This window comes from Helicoverpa armigera, chromosome 18 (assembly GCF_030705265.1).
Source record: "Helicoverpa armigera isolate CAAS_96S chromosome 18, ASM3070526v1, whole genome shotgun sequence".
Lineage (NCBI taxonomy): Eukaryota > Metazoa > Arthropoda > Insecta > Lepidoptera > Noctuidae > Helicoverpa > Helicoverpa armigera.
The window spans coordinates 8,344,259-8,363,864 of NC_087137.1; the positions used below are offsets into that span (position 1 = coordinate 8,344,259).

General features: G+C 36.1%; 1 protein-coding gene across 12 annotated transcripts in view; it reads left to right on the forward strand.

Moving 5' to 3' along the window:
* Unc-104 (uncoordinated-104) overlaps nt 1-19,606 on the forward strand; it is a 93,677-nt gene that overhangs the window by 45,211 nt on the left and 28,860 nt on the right. For 11 of the 12 annotated variants that reach the window (XM_064039044.1, XM_064039045.1, XM_064039043.1 and 8 more), the window contains 7 exons: nt 2,754-2,919; nt 13,009-13,091; nt 15,566-15,644; nt 16,600-16,760; nt 17,558-17,742; nt 18,187-18,298; nt 18,774-18,917. In XM_064039044.1, coding sequence (XP_063895114.1) covers nt 2,820-2,919; nt 13,009-13,091; nt 15,566-15,644; nt 16,600-16,760; nt 17,558-17,742; nt 18,187-18,298; nt 18,774-18,917 — 864 coding nt within the window. In that variant the 5' untranslated portion in view covers nt 2,754-2,819. Of the gene's footprint in view, nt 1-176; nt 350-2,753; nt 2,920-13,008; nt 13,092-15,565; nt 15,645-16,599; nt 16,761-17,557; nt 17,743-18,186; nt 18,299-18,773; nt 18,918-19,606 lie in introns of those variants that run through there. The other variant, XM_064039046.1, reaches the window with a different exon arrangement.

The following is a 19,606-nucleotide window of genomic DNA, read 5'->3' on the forward strand; positions in this document are numbered from 1 at the left end:
CTAGCTGAGGGTCTGGAAGATGTCGGTTGCAGTGGATGTTACGTAAGTGCGTTGGTAGTGCAGTGGCCGTGGTGGCCGACGCTTTCGATACGCTCGGTGCGCACTCGACCGCGGCCAATTACAGCACGCGAGGATCGTTTTCAGGAAAACATTCACCATTTTGTAGACGTCGGTCGCGGGACCAACTGTGAATCTAGTGATGAACGTCATGAGTCCGTACACTACTGTGCCTTCTGTACCGCCGGGACATTACAGTGAAATCGTTACATTGTGCAAGTGAATACAATTGGCTCTTTTCGTTATTGTTTGTGCTGCATTTTATAATTACATAATCGGAGACACCAAAAGAGTAGGTAACGGTTTTATTTATTTACTAAATTGGTTTGATAATTCAATTCAAATTCAACATTGTTTGCACAATAATAAAGTAGAGATTGTTTAAATATTGATCTACATACAAAAGTGATTGTTTATTTGACTGTAATTAAAAAAATATTTTGATTATTACAATATCAAAGAAAATAAACCAATTTGAAATGTTTTCCTATTACTAAACAATGCATAACGAGCATTACGCACAATGAACGCACAGTTCTTATGCAAACAGATTTCCTTTTATGGTCAAGCAATGGTTACCAAATAATGTAGGTAAATAAAAAAACTTGACATTAGTCATACTAACTTAGTACCCTACTTATACCATTGTAGGGCAAAAAACGGATCAGCTGAGAACGCACGCGCCACAGCCAAGGCGCATGCGCGTACCGTGACGTACAATAATTGAGCATCAGTTAGGAATGTCGGCCACGAAAAAAATAAACCGTAATACAGCCATTTGTAAGAAACATCTTCAAAATATAATGATGTTTTGTACGTTGGAAAATCGATAGCTGTGTCGTTAAATGTCGATCGAAGAAAGAGTTACTGTTAACTTGTAAACTTGATGGTAGTTGATGAGTAAATCAATACTGTTTTATTGTTAATGTTGTTAATGTACATGTTTTCTACTTATGGGGCAAGTTTTAAAACCTTTGTCATTTATTGAGGTTTCATAGCACCTTTATCGAAATTCTATCTATTTATTTTCTCTTAAAAATGTCAAATCAGCTTCTTAGCCAACATGCATCTAAAGAGTTTTAATAACCTTTTAATGTCTGGCTATTTTTTGTACTTCGAAATCTGTGACTTGTAACGTAACTGTGCTGTAGTTTTAATCTTTCGAATCGATCAAATTGTACTTAGGTACAATCTTTTCTATCACATATCCAATATCTGCATCTGAATGGTTAAAAAAGTGCGATCAAATCGATTTTCTTTAATCCCGTAGTACCAGTTCTGAAAACTTGGAACGCCATTGAAGGGAATGTCTTAATGACGTCACGGAAACATTTCCAGTAATTCCAGAACGTTGGATAATTGTTATTGCTTGTGAAATCGCCTGGAGGAGTTAGCATTTGCTTTCCTACCCTCCCACGCGACAACGTCATTATACCTCGACTTTATTCCTCCTTTAAACGAATATTCTTCCCCATTGTCGTCTTTTATATTCTATTTGAATGTTCCTCCACCGCGTCGAAGGACCATTTAGGGTGTTTTTCGGTTTCATGAATTAATTGTGTTTCATGCTTGTTAGTTTTGGTCCTTTTGATAACATTAGCGCCTTTGCCTGTTAAGAAATTTATTGCTTTCTTCGTTTTACGCTCTGTATATTTCAAGTTTTCTAAATGCTAAATTAATAACACAAGTCGTCTTTATTCTTTGTTTAATTTACTGTAATGGAGGCGGTATAGTAATAATAATTTGAAACACTATGCGGTTTAAGTTGCCTTGTTCTAGATTGCTCGATAAAATAAGGCGAAGAAATCGCAGTCATAAGGCCGTCGATTGCATCTACACTATAAAGTTTAATGATTTTCTTATTTGATACTAATAAAGCATAGTTACCTACAATATAAATATAAAAAGTCAAAAATTGATATGCTTTGCCCAGCTCACGATCTCACTGATGGTTTTGCTGGAGCCTTTAACGAAAATAGTGAAATCATTTGTGCAAATGTTAAGCCTTTTGATAACGTTAAAATATATAAAACTTTAGAAGCTAGTTCAATAACAGAATTGAATGTAGAATTCTATACTTTAGCAGATGAACGTCTGAGCAACACGGGTCGATGACATTACGTAGGGCGCGGTAGGTTACAGACTGCGTTATAAGATTATACAAATTCATAATTAAGATAACGATGTTAATGTAAATAAACTTTGAAAGTACTACGAATTTTCTTTTCGGTTTTGCTCCATACGATTATAAACGTAATGAAGGAGAAAAGCATGTTCGTTCTTACTATGTTGGTACTAGTGTTGGATTCCTTGCAAAGTTCATCGTTCGGTATCATCTATTTAGTCAACCTTCTCTATTGACCGCTATTGCCCCTAAGTTCAATAGACGTGTGACCTACACTGGAAAGATAATCCTGAAAATATTCTCACCCACATTAAACTAAAGTTGGGCTTTAAACATTAATTCTTATAATCTGAGACAGTTTGTGTTTAATTTACTTAAAGTTCATACATATGGTTTTAGGGACTGCAATTTTTACACAAACTCTCGTTTCATTTTCATTCAGATTTATATACGCTGTTCTGTACTCGTTTAGGTTTTTCGCCGTAAATATAGAAGCCTTAAAGAAAACGCTAACTAATACTTCCATTTAATTATTTTTTAATGTGGTCCTAATCTTAGTCCTTTGTTCCAGTTGTAAATCCGGCCCCGTACCGATGCACTAGTGGTTGTGCCGAGCGTACAAGAAGCCACAACCGCCATGTCGTCGGTAAAGGTGGCAGTCAGGGTCCGCCCCTTCAACTCCCGGGAGATCGCCCGGGAGTGCAAATGCATCATTGAGATGTCCGGGAATACTACAGGTAAGATTGTCATGATTAATAATGGAAAGTGAATGAGATTCTGAGAGTTCATCAAATCTAGAATAAAGAAAATAGTTTTGAACAATATTTGACACAAATTCTGTTCTGACATGGCAGTCATAGCGCCTTTGTAAAGGGAGGGATAAAATATTGATAGAAAAAAATATATAAATAGTATTGAGAGCAGGAGCACATACTGACACGGTAAATAATCTGTGAATTTAAACTACAAGAAAGCTTTTGAGAAAGATAGCAGTAGAAAAAGTGCTTATTGAAAGTAACTTTTAGGCATTTAACAACCATTTGCAATTAAAACAAACTAGTAATAAATATTGCAAGCATTATAAACATGTCCTGGTTTCCATATAAAATATTGTTGTTTATGGAATTAGATTTGTACATAGGCGTTCCCAAAGGGTCTATCTTCGGCCTACTTCTACAATTCCCACAATACAACCGCTATCTTATACATAACCAGCACATGTTATCAATAATACACTTATGTATTGATCCTGATTACATCGGCTTTGTTGAGTACCATATCGCTCGATTTATGTAGACAATATAACATGTTAAGCTTTGATAAACTGGTCGTAATGAGCTTTTTGTGGCAAAATATGTTGATACGCAATCAAAATATCAAAGTTATTATTCAAATATTGTAAGCGTCACACTTTTGGGTTTATGATGATTAGGGTTTCATGTTGAATTGATAAACTGTGATATTGATCAAGGCGAAAGTGGTCGACAAGGGTATAGTAAATAAACTTATGGGTTTCTATTCTCATTATCCGGCAGAGGTTAAGATTTAATCTCGTTAATAAAACCAGGTTCATAGATCTAACCATATACACTTATGTTATCAATCAAGTAGATTAGTTCAAAGAAAACCACTGAGCTCCTTAATATCTTAAAGTCAACACTTGAAACCTTCAGAGGTTTTATTTGCCAAGTCACCTTGGAAGGCTTTTAAATTAGCCACCGGCCACGCAGCCCTTGATAACGAAGATTGACTTTTACATTGCAGTAAAACCCCGCCCTTACTTACCTATAAAGTGAAGAATAAGAGCTGAGGAAATATACCTAATGAAAATTGATAACCATTTAAGAGAACAGAAATATCTTCTGTTAGAAGTAATAATCTTGGGATTATAGTTATAGAGTCTATTAAAATTTTAGTTTCAATAGACACAAAAGGTAATTACAAAGTACTTTCTTCAAATACAAGTTGTAATCTCTGAAAATTAATTGTGAAGGTAAACCCATTTAAGTGTTAAATGGCTGGTAATAACATTGCAATATTAGAGGTACATTGAAAATATAAATGAGCTTCATTAAATTTTAACACATAATGTGCCGTTAAAATGAATTTTCTGCGCTCCGTCTACGTCTGTGAAATAAAATTACGCTCTTATTTTCGATCAAATTCAATGCCATCTAATTTGATAGAACTCTTTCAGCGATATATTTTATTCTTAAGAAAGAAATATATAGAGTATTGGGTACAATTCGGTGTTTTAAAATGCGCAGTACGGTGCGTGCGTGAGGTGAGGTACTGGACTTAGAAGGTCGCGAACGAAACCTTATAAGGGAGGAATGTCAGCAGAAATCAATGGAGCTGTTTACTAATAGGCCTGTTAAGTCAATAGTACCAGCTAATATTACTAATCTCACTTCAAAATTGGTTAATGCTGACCTAGGCTACAACAACCACAAATATTCTAGTTGAGAAGTCAGCCCAGCCTTGTTGATATAACGTCCAAGATTGTCTCCAAAAAGGGTCCATCGAAAATATTCTAACGCAAAATATTTGGGTCAAACCGACCCTAAATTCTTCCAACCACATATATGTTTAAGTGAACATACTGCGGCTTTCCTAACATTTCATCTCTGAATAAGTAACAACCTCTCAACAGAATTTATTCTAAAAATATAATTGTAATTTTCGAGGGCTCTATAGAAACATCTCGAGGGAAAGCCTCGCGCTCATGTGAAGTGCTCCGTACTTGAACTGTAGCAACTTTTAAATTTATTACCCTGGCCTTACACAATTTAATATGTTCTGTTCATTGGATATACGACTTTGGAATTTAGATGCTAAAGGTCACTTTACTTTGACCCGTTGCTGCAAAGAATTTTCCGCTCCTCATAAATTACTCACGGTGTAAGCCAATTTTGTTAGTCTGAAAACTTAGTTTATTCAAACATTCATTGTTAGTTAAACAGCGCCTTTACATAAACATTGCCTTTGTTACTTTTACATTAAACAATGAGAACAAATAAGGCATTCAGATTTGGTAATGAAAGCCTTTTTCTACCAGAATCAAAGCGATTTTGTAGAAAAAACATGGCTTCCAAACACAGTGGTTTGTTGTTCGTAAATAAAATATGAATTAGAGGAAAACAAGTGTTAGATTTTTTTTATATAAATTCGCAGTTTGTGCTGTTTCAAATGCCCACGTCCATGAGATGGAACAACATCATGGAACTCAGTATGGTGGAGAGACTCGAATAAAGTGATGATGACCATAATACGATTGTAATACCCATTATTACTAAAATGATAACCATGTTGAAGTTAGCCATGTTATTTTGCGTTTCTTTCATTTGATTCTCTTCTCATAAGCAAAACATCGTAAGAGATATTTTCTGTACTAATTCCTTCCTTATTTTAGCCTACATATTCCACACCGTCCTTAATTCCTCCAAGTTTCTACCCTGATGTTTATCCTAGGTGTGAACGGACTGTAGTTTGGTACCAATTACGTCTATTAACAGCTCGGCGCCTCTGAACGCCGTCACAGTCGAGGTAGCTCCCATTTCTGTGCTCCTAACGAGCCCAACCTCGTTAGTGCTAAACTAGAACGTAACGTACATGAAATATTAACGTTTCCCTTTCGGTAATGGTTTAAAAACTGCTGAGATGTGTATTGAGTGTTTTGGTATTTCGATGTTTGTGTTTAGAGTCTGAGCTATTCGAAATAGTCGGTTGTTATTCGAGACTGACTTCATCAATGAGCAAGGAATCTTTATTAATTTGATAACACGCCATTCCTGATAAATTCATTGATAAATAACAGACGTTAACACCAACAAGATTGTCATGACGTGTATGAAAATACAGTGCGCCCACATTATCAGTTAGTTTCAAGTTCATTGTCACGTCTCCACAACATGGGGTGTTAGCGATGGCGTCGGCTCGTATAGGGCCAAACATGACGTCACCACATGCGTCACTGAGCATAAAGCTTGGATACCATTAATATGCATTAGCATGAACATTGTAAAAGCTTTCACACCCATCTACTTCTGCTATATCAAAGATAGCTTTAAGTTATGGTTTTGCTATATCGTCATTACCAATTTCTATAGAAGTATGATTATTCGCAAGTTTGATTAATTAGAAAATTCGAAGGAACGAAACCACACAATTCCAGATATTATGCCAAAACATGACTCACTCCATTTCTGCAACAAAATGCCCTCGTGAGCTTGACTCATTTCCAACCCTTGCTGAATTCGGGGCCAGGTGTTCAAAATCTGGAAATCGTTCCGCACCTACGGGCCGGGTTCCGTTCCCATGCGTTTGAATGGCCTATAAACCCTCAAATGGTCAATAAACCTTGTCCATGGGCCTCTCGATGGTCTCGTAAATTCACCGCAATTCTGCTTCCTCCCTTCAAATGATTCGCGTGGTTTCATTACATTTACTTCTGTTAGGATTTGATTGGAATCAATATTTGAAATTAGATTTTTGGTTCTGATTAAATTCGAGAAAGGAATTAGTTGTTACGAATCATTATAGCTTATTTTTTTGTGTTAGTTTCGTTTTATTTACTTTATATCGATGACTATTTAAGTTTATTAAAACAAATATTGTCCTGCTGAAAACTTATTCTTTGTCTAACAACCTCACTAAATAAAGTATTTCCTATTTCATCGTCTTTCAACAGAAATAAAAGAACACCACCACAGATTTGATGGCTCATTATTTTATAGAGTACGTGTTCGGCACACGTACGCAAATAAAACCATAATGTCACATAAAGTTTTATTAAGTTACCGTTTTCTACGAGTTATGTCCGGAGCGTGGCTGCGGCTGCGGCTGCGCTCGTTAAAATTGCTAACTATACATACATACATATACATATACAACTATACATATATTGTACCCTCATCTGCGGTGATGTGGTTTCAGTTGGCAAAGTGGATGTGGATGTGGAACTTTGTCATACTTGAGTGTTGAGGGGTTTTTGAAGTAAAGGTTTATTTTTTAGCGTTCTTTATTCGGTATCTTTTGTTGATTCTGCAGGTTTTTCACTGTATCGTTTCTTAAGATTTTATTTTGATTCAAACCAGCTGTTTTGACGGGTTCCAGGAAAACTCCTTCCTGTGCTCGGGTAAAATATAGCCAGGAGCGCATTCAATGCAAAGAAACAAATTCTTCTCTGTAATATTCTAAGAGATAGGATCATTAAGGGCTACTTACGTTGATTGTGATTTACATAAAGACTATCTCTGTACTTATACAAACTACTGACTCCTAATATAGAACGGCAAATTAACCCACGAATATCCTATTTTTTCAATCCTAACATGGTTACCTACATACATATCGCTTACGGCACAGCATATTATGTTAAGCACGCAGCTGCACGCAACCCTGTTCTTGGCTAGAATTTATGCTGAAATGAACATTTAGGTTGAATATTGATCAAGGTCTCAAGTTGTGTATCGTGAAACAATATGTTCGTCTTATTTGTATTAATAAATTGCAAGAAAAAAAATGTTCTTGAAATAAAACATACAGTGAAACAAAAAAAACTGAAAGCTGAGAGGAGGTAAAATGATCTTGTATATAAAGTACTATATACTAATATTTTAAACTTGAATCATTACAAATTGCCAGCAAATAAAAAAACACCAATGGTACACACTCGGAATTGAGAAACATTGATATCGGATATGTATCCGAAACACATTGAGTCATAATAACATTATTACAAACTATATAGCATTCATTTAAACATACTTATGTAACACCTTGTATAACCTAACAAATTCCATTAGCCCAAAGTCTAATCAACCTTCAACAAAGTCCAACTTCATGCCAGAAAAAATTTAATGGCACAATTTTCTCTCAAGGAAATGACGTAAAATTCGCCCTAAATGCTGTTGAAGCATCAAAGCAATTAGTCACCTTTAATTACGTTTCATCTCAAATTCTCGGGAACGAGCGATCATTTGTGAAATAAATCTTTTCTGATGGCCAGAACAAAAGCTTTTCAGTATTTCGTTTTAATATTTAATAGGGCTTGGGAACTGAATACTTTATTAAAGCTAGGAATACTGGAAAAGCGGTTAAAGGTTTTCGAATTTTCCGTATCAGGGGAGCTCAATCAGAGCAATATTTCAGTTCATTGATTTGGTCCTTTGACCCTATGTTATTGCTGGCTCATTCACTTTTACAGCCATTTTTCATCGGAGCGAACGCAATGAAACGTGGCTATTGTTGGGTTGCAGACCTCGTAGTCGTAAAATAAAATGGTACAACAATATTACTGGCCGTTATGCGAAGTTCATGACACCCATGTTTTTCTACAGTTCACTGACTTACTTTGGGTGTATTTAGTTAACACTTCAACTGTTTATTTTCTTTCCTTGAGTTTTTATTTACTATTTCTTGTTTGGATTTCGGCTTCCTAAACAGTGTCACGTTTTTAAGGTTTTGTGGATATGGAGGCAAATGTTTTTGAAAACATTTACTAGAGACTTATAAAGCTATGTACCTAATTTTAACATTAAATTATATTTTACTAAAAAAACCGATAAATATTCGGGCCTTAGCAAGGATCCTTAAGTTGCACTCAAAGTTTAATTCAAACCGAGATCTTTTATGAGATCAAAGAACCCAATCACAGACAACAAAAACAGTATAAATCCAAATCAAACATTCAAATAGGTCAAACCAACATACCTTTCAAGTTAACAAAAGTGCTCACAATTCTCTCTCAACGTCAATACATAGAAGTTGTGTGACAATCTATCGCTTTGTCTGAGCGACCTTGCAACGTTCGATGCGGGCGGCTTCCGATGGCGGAAGCCTCTCGCTCCAACATGGCCGCTGTATACCCTTGTACCAAAGTATTATAATGCTTCTATGTATTTGTTGAAGCTTTATTTTGATGGGATATGGTTTGAGTATTTACTTAGTAGAGAGATTTAAGTCTCTCTATTTCAAGTAGATCAGCAGACGATCTGAAAATTAAAAACTATTGTCCACACAAAGAGTTTCTCCTAGTTCTCTATATTGGCGATCATCGCTGAATATACAGTATTGTTTGTGCAGTACAAGCTCTCAAATCAAGCTCAAGAATAAGAAAAACACAAATACCAAACCTTTATCCTGCATCTATCGCTTTGAAACTGAAACCAGCACCACCAGGAAGCAAATAAATAACCATGATTACAAGAACCCATATAGCATCGATGCAACGACATATAAACGATGAGTCACCATAAATAGTTTGGTTCAAATAAACCTGAGAACAGAACAGCGAAATTTACAGCGCTTTGACTCATCCGACAAACGAAACGAGAAAACGATTTCCTTTCTACAAAAGAGCGTCATAAAACACAGAATAAATAATAATGACATTGCTTTCAGTGTGATTGCTCACCCCTGTGGATAGTAAAACAAGTATATACTCAGACAATATCTATCTCGGTGCAGCGGTGCAGTTGTGACTCATAAAGTAAGGCTGGGTATAAGACAGCGAGCTTGCAGCGCGTTTGATTCTGCGCTGTTTGAGATTGGAATCAAACATTGTGTTAGACGAAAGTTGCACTTCTAGAGAGAAAACTTTGTTTCTACATATGTGTACCCATGGATAGTAAAACAAGTCAGACAATATCTCTCTTAGTGCAGCGGTGCAGTTGTGACTCATAAAATAAGGCTGGGTGTAAACCAGCGAGCTTGCAGCGCGTTTGATCTACGCGCTGTTTGAGATTGGAATCAAACATTGTATTTCGTCTAGAAAGCTGCGCTGCTGAAGGAGAACTTTCTATTTATATGTACTGTATTTGGAATAAGATAATGTTTTTCTGGATACGTTTCTGAAAATTTATGGGTTTTTTGTTCTGACCGTTCGACTGAACAAAATAAAACGTTTTCTGCAGATAAAATGTTTACGAAAAATGCTATCATCGATATAAAAGTCCTGTTGTAAATATGAATTCAATATTTAATCCTTATAAATACGTCTGATATAAAAGCAAGTAATAACACAGCTCTCTATGAGATTGTTTTCTCCGACGAGACATAAAGACTGGAACTATTTCCTGGCACACAGTTTGTCTGGTTGCAACGATGCCACTGCGTGACTCATGCTATCTTGTAAGGCAGAGAGCACAAAGAACATTTTGCAGCGCGGTCGAGTCACAATTGTTTTTATTGAACACAAACTACAAACATGTTTTGGTTGCTCGCTAAAATTGTTTTTACTGCAGTATTTGAATCCCTTTTATTTATCTTGCAATATTCTCTTCTAGTTTGCCTGCCATTTTCTCTGTCAGTACAGTTAAGTTGATAACTCTAATATCATCGCCCTTATTCCGTTAGTTCTTGGCTAGCAACTGCGCCTTTATACATTGTACCACATACATATTGCTCTTACAATATTCCACTTTATTATATATGTACAAGACCGACAACGTCGCCTGTTCCTGGCAGATTGTTTCAACAGGGCTGTAAATTTTGGCACAGAATACATGTCGCCTTCACCGCGCTGCAGCTGTGACTCATATTATAAGCTCGGTACACAAGAGCTAGGTTGAAGCGCGCTTGAGTCATACGTTGTTTGATTTAAGATCGAAGATCACCTAGAGTATAATTAAAACACAATTATAATCAAAATTTTTATCTCTTTCTTCCAAGAATGTTACGTCCATTATGGATGCTCATCTCTGCATGTATGGCTAGCAGTTCTTAGATTTTCTTTTGTAACTGTCATAATTGTAATTATATTTATTAATTTTACCACTACAAGTATACTACATTACACTTACAATATGTATTTTACTATATTATACACCACCCGCCAAGAACCAGACGTTAGTTCCTTGCATATTGTTGCAGCGAGGATGTGAATTTTGGCACCGAATACATGTGCAGCTGTGACTCTATATGAGTGCACAAGAGCGAGTTTGAAGCGCGCTTGAGTCATACGTTATTTGATGTAGGATCGGGGTTTATGATGCTAGGGGAAGTTTATTAAATTAGGTTCTGTGGCGACGGGGTTTATAGCTTTGGTTTATCTGCTCACGTGGCGGGTACTAAGGATAATTGTTATTGGGAAATGGGTATATTTGACGAAGACCATATAGTAAAGCAATAAATAAATATGTTACGTTCTGTTCTGTTCTTGAAGTTAGTAGATGGCAATGTATAATGGAAGTTCCCTAATAACTGAATTTAGTATGTCTAGCTGGATCAATTGTCTGTCTGGCCTCGTCGGCTCCAATTGCCTTTAACTTGTCTAACTCAGCTCAATTCAAGCCAAGTCTTAAGTGATCCTAAGTTAGGACTAAGTGAATAGATAGGGGGTATACCAAGTTTAAGTAGCGCTTTAGAATTTAACCGTTCAGACAGCTCTGAACCATTATGTAACTTGGTGCTTGAGGTTAAGTTACTCTTCTTGTTCTGATGAATATTGTACTAAGGTAATATTATAAGTTGACTGGACTTTTGATTGATGTTAATTTATTAATATAAGGAAATATATTTGTTGTTTTTAATTTCAAAATATGATTACTGTCAGGAGATATCGATAAAGATATCAATTATACTTTTAAAAATTACGTCATGTAACCAAAATGAGCTGAATTCCGTTCAATTCACACCCATAATCAACACAACCATGTACTTTAACCAACAGCAATTAAAGCACTATTCAAAGCAATCCTCGCACAGAGAGACGCATTGAGCACAAAGCGCTACTTGTTCGCGTGTCTGCACCAGGCCTTACTGAATGCGAGCATGGCGACGTCGGCGGTCGATACGTCGCGACGCCGAGGCTACTCGTGTTGCGAAATGTACTAGACGAGGTACCTAGGAGAGTTAGAATCTTGTCTAGTGGTTAAAGGACTAGAAATGAATGGAACTTTGATGGATTTTGACTGGTAATGAGACTAGGATTGCAGACGGGGTCCAATGCTGGGTACGTCGGCTACTCGCATTTGTACGAAGTGTACCAGACGAAGTACCGACCTAGAAGACGATTCTTATCTAGTGGTTAAAGTACTAAAAATTAAAAGAACGATGGACCTTAGATTCGTAATGAGACTACGATGGATGGGATACTCGCGTTTGTGCGAAGTTTTGGAGTGAGTCTTGCCTAGTGGTATTTACTCCTTATTAATGAATAGGATTTTGATGGACCTTTGACTGCTAATGAGACTACGATGGGTGGATTAATGAGCTGCAATGCTAGGTGCGTCGGCTACTCGCATTGCGAGATGTAATTTCGGAGACGGAGATTCTTGTCTAGTTGCCTTTGGTCCTTGTAAATGAATAGAATTTCGACGGACCTTTGACTGGTAATGATATTAGATGCAATAATGAGCTTCAGCTACTCGCATTTGTGCGAAATGTACTACACGACTTAGGACACTGAGTCTTTCCTAGTGGTCATTATGGAAGTAGGAATGAATAAAAATTTGAAGGACCTCAGACTAGTAATGAGTCAAGATTGATGGATTAATGAGCTTCACTGCCAGATGTGATAATTACGAAGTGCAATTAAATCTTGCTTAGTGGTCGATGATTGCCACATGGACGCTATAATTGCATCGCGTCAATCTTGTTTCTGACATATTGTGCCTGTTCACGTCACAAAGATTTGTTAGACGAAAAGTTAATTTCCACATTTATTGCTCACTTAGGTATATTCTTTAAATAAAAATAGGAGGAATCATAATTCGATAGATTTTCCACAATTGTTTTGTATAAAACCGCGGACCACAAAGATTCAACCCTATTCTTTGAATTTATGCTTGTTTATACTTAAAAACTATTTTCTTTTGTTTCAGTGATAACAAACCCGAAGGCACCTCCTGGCAGCAAGGATGGCGCAAAAAGCTTCAATTTTGACTTTTCATACTGGTCACACAACGTAAGTACCTATTGCATAATATATTCAAGTTGTTATTGAATTAGCGACATGCAAAACAACGAATGCTATTCTTTATAATAAGTACATACAAACAAACCGCAGGGAAATCGCAAACAAATCACGCAAAAACATCTAAACATACTTTCAAATCGATATAACATTAAACATTTACATAGAGCCATGTTAGTATAGAGAGGGCGGCGAACCAATCGCGTAACTTTGACTTTTGATACTGATCACACGACGTAAGTAAGTACCTACTGTTGGAATACTTAATTAAATTAGGACCATGAAAACAGAAAATGTTTGTTTTCATATAAAGTGCCACATATAAAACACTAATTTGTACTTGACAAACCGCAGGAAAATCGCAAACAAATCATACAAAAATATCTAAACATACTTTCAAATCGATATAACATTAAACATTTACATAGAGCCATGTTGGTATAGAGAGGGCGGCGAACCAATCGCGTTGGATCAATAGTAAGTAGATTGCCGCCCCGTGGCTCGGGTTTCCTTGCACCGGAGACGAGATACCGCAGTTAATCTTAGTCCGAGATATACGTTTTGCATGACTATTTATGTACTAACGTATTGCATAGTAAATAGTTGAAGGTTGGTAGGTAAATAGTTGAAAGCTGTGTCTATAAATGTTTTGAGTTAAATCGGTTTTCAAAGGCATGAAATCTTTCATTAGGTCTGGTCTAGGGAATAGAATAAAGTCTCCCTATTTAATCAACGACTAGTATGTACTATCGTTATTGCAAATAATCATAGTAACTTATCCTTAAATGTTCCATTATTGATATCCAAATCATAATTGAAACTAAAATCAATAAATTAAATCTAAAGCCAAAATCCTGTAAGCCATTCAGTGGTAATCCGATAACAATATAACCTATATCCAATATGGCGGCCTTCCAACAGCGAACGTGTAGTAATAGTGGCGAACAAGCACGTTACTGGCCGTTTATAACAATTTGATCGATATTATCATGATGATGACTATTAAAGTAATAACGGTAAAGTGCTTTAAGCTTAGATATTTTTACTTTATAAACGTAATATGAGTATGAGTACTAAGCTTTGGTTTCTTAGGGACCTGTATTTTTCCAAAGACGTCTATTTTGTAGCTATTTCTTAAAAGCTCTTTTTGTACAATTTTCGTTGTATTATTTTGGGAATACTACGCATGAAATTGATAATTTCTCACGAAATGATGGATTCAGAAACGATAAGATAACAAAGAAGACCAATTTATATGAAACTAGCTTCTGCAGTTCGGTAGGTTTTGCCTGAAGAGAGACATAGAAACTTTTGTATTTATAATATTAGCAGGATGTCATACTAAATCCATACATTTTCCCAAATCGAATCACACATAATAATCCATATAGCAATTTACACATCAAAGTATTAAAATCGTTTACAAATGGCACCGGACCGCATAAACCGCATTCATTTGATCGCACGGAGATTGCGTCGTAATGATTAATTTGCGACCATTCCACGCTTTGCTTGGTCTGTGGTCGCGTTACATGGCGACACGTGGTCGATTGCCAATCATTGGGATTTCGGCGATAATCGTACTGGTTATGCCTATAATATAAATATAGGTCAATTGTAGTTGCCTATTGTAGTTAAGATTAAAATGTAGCCTGGGAAAATAGTACCTATAGCTATTAGATCAGGGTACAATAGAAAACTAATTTAGACCCAACAACTCATAGTTAAAGAAAAGTCTATACAATATCACATCAGAGAGTCTATTTCTAATATTTCTTGATGACTTTGACTTTGACTAACAACTCAGGCTTACTAACTTCATACTTTTTTCCGAACTGAGTTATACTAGGTCTAAATAAAGTTAGTTATAAAACGGCAAAAAGCATTAACAGAATTTGCAATTTAAGTAGACTCAGGGATGTGTTTAATTCGTATAATTCATACAAATGTATGCGTCTGCGAGACTTGAGCCGTCGGCACAGATGTGGCTACGATAATATAGTTTATTTAGTTACTTACTGTGCCTAACCATAATTTGGTTTAGGATTTACCTGACTATAAATGCAAATTCTAATCTCTGTAATCTAGTTAGGGGTATTTTAATCATGTCAATATGGGAGTTCGTAGTATGACGATATTGCGATCTGAATTTCATTGTGGAATATGTCTATTGTATCTTTTTATAATCATGTCTTTTTCGCAATGGAATCTAAATGAGACCTTTCTTGAATAGGCTCAAAGATTTTGGTATAAGAGTGTCTACTAGATTAAACCAAGGCCGACTTTCACTGGTCTTTGCAATATAGAAGAGCAAAAAATAAATTCAACATCTATCTTCTTTTTGATCCTATATACTTTGAAGCTGACTTCTTAAAAACTATATCACATGCTCATACAATTAAGAACAACCTTCAGAGACAAAGAGATCTTATACCTACTGACTAAAAACTTTTTGTTTGTTACAGCCAAGCGACCCAGAATTTTCGTCACAAGTCATGGTGTACAAAGACATCGGCGAGGAGATGTTACAGCATGCTTTCGACGGTAATATACCTCTATAATGACCACTATGACCAGTCCGTTTCACGCACTTTCACGAACACTAATTGCACTTTCTTTTCGCAATTGCCATATCTGAGCATCTGTGCCGTATCCATTTTTGTGATCTACTTTTGAATATTTATATTTAGAAATCACGTTGGTAGTTTGTAAATTACTGGCCTTTTTATCTGATGGTTAGAGTCATGCATACTTCGTGAAAGAGACTGGGTATTTAGCCTGTAGGTACTTATAGCTCTATTTCTGACACACATTACGGCCCTTTCACACGGCAGTCCAGTTTTGCGGGACCGGCCTTCCTGCAAAACTGAACTACGTGTGAACACAGAGTCCGTTTTTGCAGGATTCAGTAAAATGCCGGTCCCCCAAAACTGGACTGCCGTGTGAAAGGGCTGCTAAGGTTTATACCCACCTCTAATATAACGTCTCATAATTAGCCCTGTAAAATGAAATTTCTCAGTTACATAGGTACTACATTGTTATGTAATATCCCCTTGAATTCCGGCAAACCAATCGATACTGGGGCAATGACTTACCTCATAAACTATTTACTAGCTTCCATAGAATACACAGTAGTTTCAATTAAATCTAATAGTCGGGTTGACTATGTAAAGGTATTAATTAAAACGGGTGTAGTTTAACACATATCGTGCTCGATGTATTGTCACGTTGATAATGGAGCTGAACTTCAGATAATTGTTTAGCAGCTCTTTAAACTGTGGAAATAAAATGATACCCAGTCTTTTTTCAATGCCAAATGAAAGGCTGAATTCAATGAGGGAAATAATATATCTAAAAAACGTGTGTAAACTGAGTTTCTATTTCTCACATTAAATCAAGAAACAAACTACCCATCTTCATATAACTAAAACACAAAACAATGACAGTCCGCTTTATGGAAAAAAATGCTAATTGATATTCTAAATCCTCAATTTTTCAGGCTACAACATATGCATATTCGCATACGGACAAACCGGTGCGGGCAAGTCCTACACAATGATGGGCAGCGGCAAGGATGGCCAGGAAGGCATCATCCCACAGATCTGCAAGGATCTGTTCCGACGCATCAGGCAGACCACCTCCGATGACTTGAAATACTCGGTGAGTAACAGAGGAAAATAGAACTAAATGTTGAAGGAATAAAGATTATATTTGAATACGGGGAAGGCTACTTAAAGATAGAAAAATAAAAAAGGATTATGTTATTATGTTCAGGATTGTTCGAATACAATAAGTTTACGGAAAGCATAATTAATTTTCCACATGCCGACAGTTTCCTTTATGAAACAATAACTAACTAAAAGGATATTTCCTTCTTGCATTTCGGAAATGTTATTAACCTTAAATAAACTGAATTTGACTTGCAAACAAATGCAATTAGAATAAATATGAATATTCATTGTCGCTCATTGCTATGCGAAGCAAAGACGTGCATTTGTATGAATCTGACATTTAAATTCTTTAACCGTTAAATGCTGAAAAAGATCCGTAACTTTCCGACATTTGCGCTTTCAGAAACACGTACTTTTTACACTTTGACTACAAATAACATGATAATAAAAACGAATAAAAGTGACTACTAAAAGTGTATGTCAAAAGGTGACTTGCAATTTCAAAGAACAACTTGCGCAAATTCTAGAATTTAATTCAGAATTTTCAACAAACTATAATTTTTGTTCCATCATCCTGAGAATTGATAAATTAATTTTAAATGGAATATACTTCATCCCCCATAGAGCGCTTACACGCTAGCGACTCCTCGACCCATTATTTAGAATCTACAACAAAAGCATAGCAATCTCAAGATATTTTTAAATTAAATTTTATGTAGATCGTATTAAGACATTTTAATAACAACCCTTCATGTTTAACAAAATATTTCCTTCTTCCCAAACCAGGTGGAAGTCTCCTACATGGAGATATACTGCGAGAGAGTTCGCGATCTCCTCAACCCGAAGAACAAGGGCAATTTGAGGGTCCGTGAGCACCCTGCGCTCGGACCCTACGTGGAGGACCTCAGCAAACTGGCGGTCACCTCCTACCAGGATATATACGACCTCATCGATGAGGGGAACAAGGCTAGGTATGGTGTTTTCCAGAAATGAGTAATTGTGAAAATATGGGTGGTCTTTTGGTATGAAGAAAATTTATACGTTTGGGGAACCGGCTACAATTTTGTGATTATATCTGTATTTTGCCACCCTTACAGGTAAATGGTTGTTATTTATTAAGGAGGGCTATCCCTAAAACTTGGGGCAAATGGATCTCTGGATCATGATCCAAGCCGAAGCCTTAAACTTATTGCACGACTTCATCGTCTTAACCATACCTTAAGCTTTAAACCCCCTACATATCTTACCATACCGTGCCGTCAATGGGCACCAGGCATTCAACGTATCATACATCAGATATACCAAAATTACCTCTATATACCACCTTAATTATAAGTGAAACCTATATCGCAGATTACCTTAATACTTAGTTGTTTCATAATATGCCTATATTCTAATTATGTTTCGTTTGTCAGGACTGTGGCAGCGACAAACATGAACGAGACCTCGTCACGTTCTCACGCTGTCTTCACCATATTCTTCACGCAGCAGAGGCATGATCAGACCACTAATCTTATGTCGGAGAAGGTGAGAAATGCTCTTTTATTTAGACAAATACTAGTTGGTTATATGTATATGTACAATCAAGTGGTGTAGTAAATAAAATTAAAATGTAGGTGGACCTAAGTTAAGAGCAGTATGCCAATGTTTGTCAGTATCTTCTTTATTTACTACTAGCTTTTGTCCACGGCTTTGCTCCCGTCAACTGACTTCTCTACTTTACCCTATTTTTTTTTCATAAGAACCTTCTCCTGACAATAACAAACACAACAAAAAAAGAATTAGCCAAATTGGTCCAGGCGTTGTTGAGTTATGCGCTTACCAACACATTTTGCGATTCATTTTTATATTATAGATATTTCTGCAACTGCAAAAATAATAAAACGTAAACGTAAATCGATAAAATCACGTGGTCATTTATCTATTTTTGACGATTTTTGTAAAACCAAAAAAACATAAAGGTTTGATTGACTTAGATACTAAAATTACTTCTCCTCTTTAGGTGTCGAAAATCTCGCTGGTGGACTTGGCAGGTTCCGAGCGAGCTGACTCGACAGGAGCCAAGGGCACGCGTCTCAAGGAAGGCGCGAACATCAACAAGTCACTCACAACCCTCGGGAAAGTCATCTCGGCACTCGCTGAAATTGTAAGCTGGATCTTAATTTGTTATTTGGTGTTAGTGGTGGTAGTTAAATGGTAGGGGTTGTAAATGTGGGACCCTTTCACTGTGATTAATATGGGTGTAGAATTGTCTAAATTTTTGATAAAGCTACTTTTTAAATAAAAATGATTGGGTGTAGAACTGTAGAACTGGTTCTTACACATTCATATCGTCATAAAAAAGCATTGATTTAAGAATCAAATTCACATGCCTATTAATACATAAGTAAATGGCTACTGTAATTTATGAAAGGGTTTTAAAATATAACATTTTTGTGCTAGAACTAATGTGGATAAAATCTAGCTAATGTTGTAGAAATTCAGAAAACAAAGCAGGCCATTATTTAGCTAAGTCCCTATGGATTTAGGCGAATAATGAGCTAGACTATACTGTGTTGTGTTTAGTAAGTAAGGTGTAAATAACATTGGTACAGTCACATTCATAAGTGCATTAGGTACCACAAATTAATACTGTCATAAAAAAACGCAATTTGGCTCGTAAGACCAATTTTCACTAGAGCGTAAGTACCTTCAACATTTGCACTTTTGAATGTGATAGTACCTAAATAATGAAATAATTTCCCACGGACCTGAAAAATTGCTACCTGTTTTGCTAAAATACATTTAAAGCACGGTGTACACTGTTTATTTTAGTTGTACAATTATTTTAACTAT